Here is a 5428-nt window from a genome sequence, read left to right as displayed (position 1 = left end):
CAGGGACTGCCTGAATTCGGATTCAAACATGACATGCAGCGGTTGAACTCACTCAGCTAGCGAAAAGAAAGAAGGTTGAAAGGTCTGCCGCCTTACTGCACTATGTGACAGCTGAGGCACTATTTCAAGTGTTTTGTGCTCACGTGGACAGTACGGTTTTTACCGACTTGTTAGTGCCACGCTGATTTCATTTTGTTTTCCATGACCAAAGTGTGTAAACGTACCTACATGCATGGTTTTGCTTTTTCAGGAATGATGGATGCATTGTCCAAGCTCATTTCAGATGTTTTCCCCGCGGCACCTGGCGCAAAAGTAGAGGTAAGTCAAAAACGGAGGTAATGCGCTTCTGGTTGCCGAAAAGATGGTAACGTTCCAGTCGTGTGATTGAATGGTTTTGACTGAGACCTGTCAGCAGCTGTAAATGAACTGGTTTTTTCCTCTACGCCTAATTTAAGAACAATGCGTTGTTTACCGCGAAATAAAGGCAGTTGGCCAGCGATGCTAGACATATAACCAGCATTCTCGTAATGCGTTCATCCTGAAACGTACCAGTCACATCATGATTGTGTGTTTGTCGCGTTAAATATATTTAATCATCCAAAAATTCAGTTTGGGCATGTATAACGTTGCGGTGCATTATATCAAGCGTCGTATTTCGTTTTGCTAGGAACGTTTTTCCTTGCACCACAAAACGTTTCCAAAGTGGAGGTCTTAATACGGGCCCAGTTAGCGGCAACTCCAATATAATGCTTGGCACTAAAGCTGCGGCGTTTGAGTCCAAAGTGTCCGACTTTAGCACAAGGCGCGCTTATAACAAGATCTCAGACATCTGCGATTTTTTCATTGCAGTGTACGGCTTTGGTCCCAGTATTCTGCTCCTAAAAACTTGTTGCCATAGCATGGGCTCTCACAAACATGTGTCAGCGTGTGAAGCGGCGCTCACCGTCCTCCCTACTCTCCCATTCTCACTTCATCCTGCATCCTCGCAATCACACGCCTTCTGTGGTAAGCTGCATGCACCAGACTCAAGTGGGCCCAAGTACCCCCCGGCGGGGCCCCGTCCAAGTGTCGAGCACAAACCCCGAACACGGGTCTTTGTGCGGTCCGAGTCTCGGCCGATAAACCACCATGTGCGTGTGGTTCAGTCATAGCGTGCGGTCCGAGTCTCGGCCGATAAACCACCATGTGCGTGTGGTTCAGTTACACCGTGCGGCCGAGTCTCAGCAGATGAACCGCCATGTGCGTGTGGTTCAGTCACACCGTTAGCCATTCTCCTTCGTCCCATATCCCTGAAATAGTAAACAGACCGAAGAGGCTCCACTCAAAAACGACCACGCGATCAAACCTAGCGGCGATTGGATGGCTCCCCAGCACCTGTCGGAAGCACACTGTGGTACCACCGCGGGATGCATACTGTGGTACCACTGGGGGATGCAGGCTGTGGCACCAACGCGGAATGCATACTGTGGTACCACCGTGGGATGCAGGCTGTGGCACCAACGCGGAATGCATACTGTGGTACCACCGCGAGATGCGGACTCTGGTAACACTGGTTTTACCGGTACTCGGCTGTGCGCACGGGCCGATTAAAGAAACTCGCACTTTATGTAACCTACCGGCCGGCCTTCCGCGCCGCCCGTTATCCAGGTGCGATACCCGTCGGGCGTCTCCGCGGACTGCGGCAATGAGCTGACGCCGACCCAGGTCAAGGAACGACCGAAGGTCTCCTGGCAGGCGGACCCCGGCACTCTGCACACCCTCATCATGACAGGTCGGACAGATAGCGCTAGTACCGTGCAAAATCGTTCTTTGATAATTGATGGACCTCTGTTCTGATGTCCCTCGCATGCGTGATAGCCTCACATGTCTATGTTTTTATATATATTTTATATATATGTATATATATATATAAATATATATATATATATATATATATATATATATATATATATATATATATATATATATATATATATATATATAATACCTGACACGTTTCGCGTGTTGGTCAAATTCGAAAAGAAGTACGCCGGCATTTCTATAATTTACCTCCAAGCTACGGTGTGTAGAAAATAATATTCGATAATCTCACCGATAAATCACAAGTGATTTTGGTTGTCACCTGATTTTGTTGTGTTTGATGATTGCGATTTTAAGCTAATGTTGTAGCTTTGAGAATGTCAAAAGACTAACGAAAAATTGAGAAAATATTTGAAGACAGGAATGTGGTGTACTTGGATCGTTCCTGCAAGGAATTTTGCTTGAGGTTTATTTTTTAAAGATTCCATTCGCACCTTTGAAGGGATGAATTTCCGGGATCAGAGCTTACAGTAAGCAATGCTTATTGTGTTGTCCCTGACATCTACGATCCGATCGCGTAATTCCAAGACAACGACAGAATGTAGTGGCGAAAGTTTAGCATGCTGTAACGTTCGGCACGGTCCACCCTGCCCCCTGACGTCACCCGACCTTGAGCGCGGCCGCCGCCACCGGCTGCAGACTATATTTGTCAAGGGTAAATAACGACCGCTTCAAGCGACCCGAACCCAGCCCGCCACGGGTGGGCAGGCGCTCTAGCCAACTAAATCACCGGGACGGACAGTTCTTAACAAGCACAGCACACGAACCAAGCACTTATTATGTAAGATTGAAAGTGCATCTCAGAAGATCACGACCAACGAAACCAGTGTCATTTTCAACGACCAATGTTTATTAAACAATCTGCGTCTGAAATGCATAGATATCAGTATCCATAGATTATCTTCCTCTTTTTTGTCTATTTACCATATTTATATGCGTCTATATATTTATATATATATATATATATATATATAAAGCGTAGATGCGAATTTTTACATACTTGGTGCCCCTATCTCAGGTACAAAGCTTACGTGGCAGCTCTTCACAGTCGCGTGCCACTGCGACCTTCCGCAGAACCCTGTTAACGACATGCTAGCAGAAACTGACGCTGACCCGTGACTCGATGTTGATCACTGCAGACCCCGACGCTCCAAGTCGGACAGACCGATCAATGAGCGAGGTCCGCCATTGGCTGATGATCAACATTCCTGGGTGTCAGGTGGATAAAGGCGACGAGGTCTCCGAATATATTGGCTCTGGCGCGCCCAAGGGGACCGGTGAGTTCGTCGGCCGACAACAGATGGTAGCAGCGATGATCCGGTGGATTTGGTTCGTGGATTTGGATTTGGTGGTGGATTTGGTGCAGGCTACTCGCGCTACGGGAACGGGCTCCACAATGCGATAAGGTCGCGTGTTTTGAGTCGGGGAAAATTGTGTCTCCTCGTACCAAATCCACTGGTTGACCCTGAAACAAAGCTGCTGACAATGGAAAGCTTCTTGTTTGCATATGATAATAGAACACATTGATTGATCACTTACAGCTACATCACAAATATTTAAATACATTTGCAAGTGCAAATACATTGACTGCGTCGTTTCTTATGGTCATCTGATCATGGCCGTGGTGCAGTTTTTCCTTTTGTATCGTGCTCCGGACCTATCACGATGAGCAATGTGCGAATCTGCTCCACCCCTGTCACGACGAGCCACGTGTGAATCTGGCTCAGTTTAGGTTTTGTATGTGGTTTCAACTCTGCCTTCTGATTGAATGGATATCTGGGATCAGCTCTCACCCTAAGCAGTCTTTGTTGCGTGAACCATCCAATCCCACCATCCAATCGTGGATTTCTTCGTCAGCTACAAAATTCTTCAAAATTACCTAAGCTGTTAAGTGCATTTGCGAGGAACACCTTGCACGTTCATGAGATCGTAGTAGACCTGGTCTTACTCCTCGTAGAAAGACCAGGAGAATAGAAATATAGATGCGTTCATATTTCGGCGACATGCCTTTATCGAAAAGAATAGCAGAACAATCTGCGGTCTGTTGAGTTATCTTGTCCTGCTTTATCTGAACGAATCCGTTCTTTTGTTTCCATAAACATAAAGGCATGCTGCCTAAATATCAACGCATCTATATCTCAATTCTTCTGGATTTTCTCCGAGGAATAATGCTATTACTTCTGCGTTATGCACGGGCAAAATTCTTTGATGACAGCTTAACGTGCCGGGATGCTCAGCACGGCTCATTCTGGTCTCAGCCGTCAGCTGACCCTCAGCAGGGCCACCGCTACCGGCGGCAGGTCAGGCTTGTCGAGGGCATATATCATGCGCCCGAAGCGACTCGAAAGGGCGAACCAGCCCCCCCCCCCCCGCCCTCCCGCCAGGGATGTGTGGATGGGAAGGGAGGCACTAAACCAACTGAGCTACTGGGATGGGCGGGTTGACTCCGGTGATCTGGCTGGCTGGTTGGCTGGACGAGGGAAATGTCTGCTGAAGTAACGCTTGCGAGAGCTCTTCCGGTGTTGCACGCACAGTACGAGCCAACCGTGTGGCTGGTGCTGGTGCAACAGCACCAACCGTGTGGCTGGTGCTGGTGCAACAGCACCAACCGTGTGGCTGGTGCTGTCTGTCTCAAATATCGCTGCAACCTACTGCCTATCTCGCCGGCTTTGGTTCCGACAGGTGTGGTGCTGACCGACTAACGATTCGTTGAAACGCCTCTGGGGGACAAAATACCTGCTTTTTGGGACATCTTACACGTCACTGAATGGTTTCTGTGAATAATGCTCTCCTGACAAAGATAAGACATTAGTAATAGCCTTATTACTCTGAAGAATAAAACAGGGGAACAGATATATAAATGAGTTGATACTGCGGCAACATCTTTATCGAAGCAGAAGCATACGAATCTTCTGCTATTTGTTTGTGCCGCCAGGACTACACCGCTACGTCTTCCTAGTCTACCGACAGCCGGACTCCATCACCGTCGACCCTTCGCTGCGCGTGACGCGCTTCCAGCGGGGGTCGCGTCCCAAGTGGAGCGCCCAGAAGTTCGCCCTGGAGCACGGCCTGGGAGCGCCTCTGGCTGGAAACGCGTTCCAAGCGCAGTACGACGACTACGTGCCGATCCTGCACCAGCAGCTGTCGGGTTGACAGGGGCGCGCTCAGGGCAGCCGAGTGGGGGGGGGGGGGGGGGGAGGACGAGCCATGAGACCATGTGTGCGCAAAGATTGCAGAACAGGCTACACTCCCCGCCGGTGGAATTGTCCAGTGTCTGCGCCGGCGCTGCTCGGTTGTTGGCATGCATTTCGTCCGTCACTTCGCTTCGGCTCGTTCGCGCTCCTTGCCATTCAAAGGGCCAGAACCACACAGGTACAGCCTCACAGGTTGTAACGCAGTTTGATGTATGCGAGCACGGAACCGTCATTCACAACGTGACCCGACAGTGTCGATGGAAGCAGGTCATCCGTGTCATGCAGGTTGGACAGGGGCATGTTCAGCTCACCAGCCTGACATTGGGCGCGGGTGGCATGAGTATGCACTACGCTCGCCGTTCTCTGCTTAATGG

The 5428-nt window shown here is 49.4% G+C and overlaps 1 protein-coding gene across 1 annotated transcript; it reads left to right on the top strand.

Moving 5' to 3' along the window:
• The first annotated feature begins 247 nt into the window (after positions 1–247).
• Positions 248–5054, top strand: LOC119090265 (protein D3). The gene is made up of 4 exons (XM_037213052.1): positions 248–318; positions 1648–1771; positions 3000–3137; positions 4796–5054. The coding sequence occupies exons 1-4, from the start codon at positions 253–255 to the stop codon at positions 5011–5013; spliced, it is 546 nt and encodes a 181-aa protein (XP_037068947.1). The 5' UTR covers positions 248–252; the 3' UTR covers positions 5014–5054.
• Positions 5055–5428: the final 374 nt, after the last annotated feature.

Source organism: Pollicipes pollicipes, unplaced genomic scaffold (genome assembly GCF_011947565.3).
Source record: "Pollicipes pollicipes isolate AB1234 unplaced genomic scaffold, Ppol_2.1 Scaffold_1600;HRSCAF=1878_pilon_pilon_pilon, whole genome shotgun sequence".
In the NCBI taxonomy this organism is placed as follows: Eukaryota; Metazoa; Arthropoda; class Thecostraca; order Pollicipedomorpha; family Pollicipedidae; genus Pollicipes; species Pollicipes pollicipes.
This window is presented reverse-complemented; position numbering and strand designations above follow the sequence as displayed.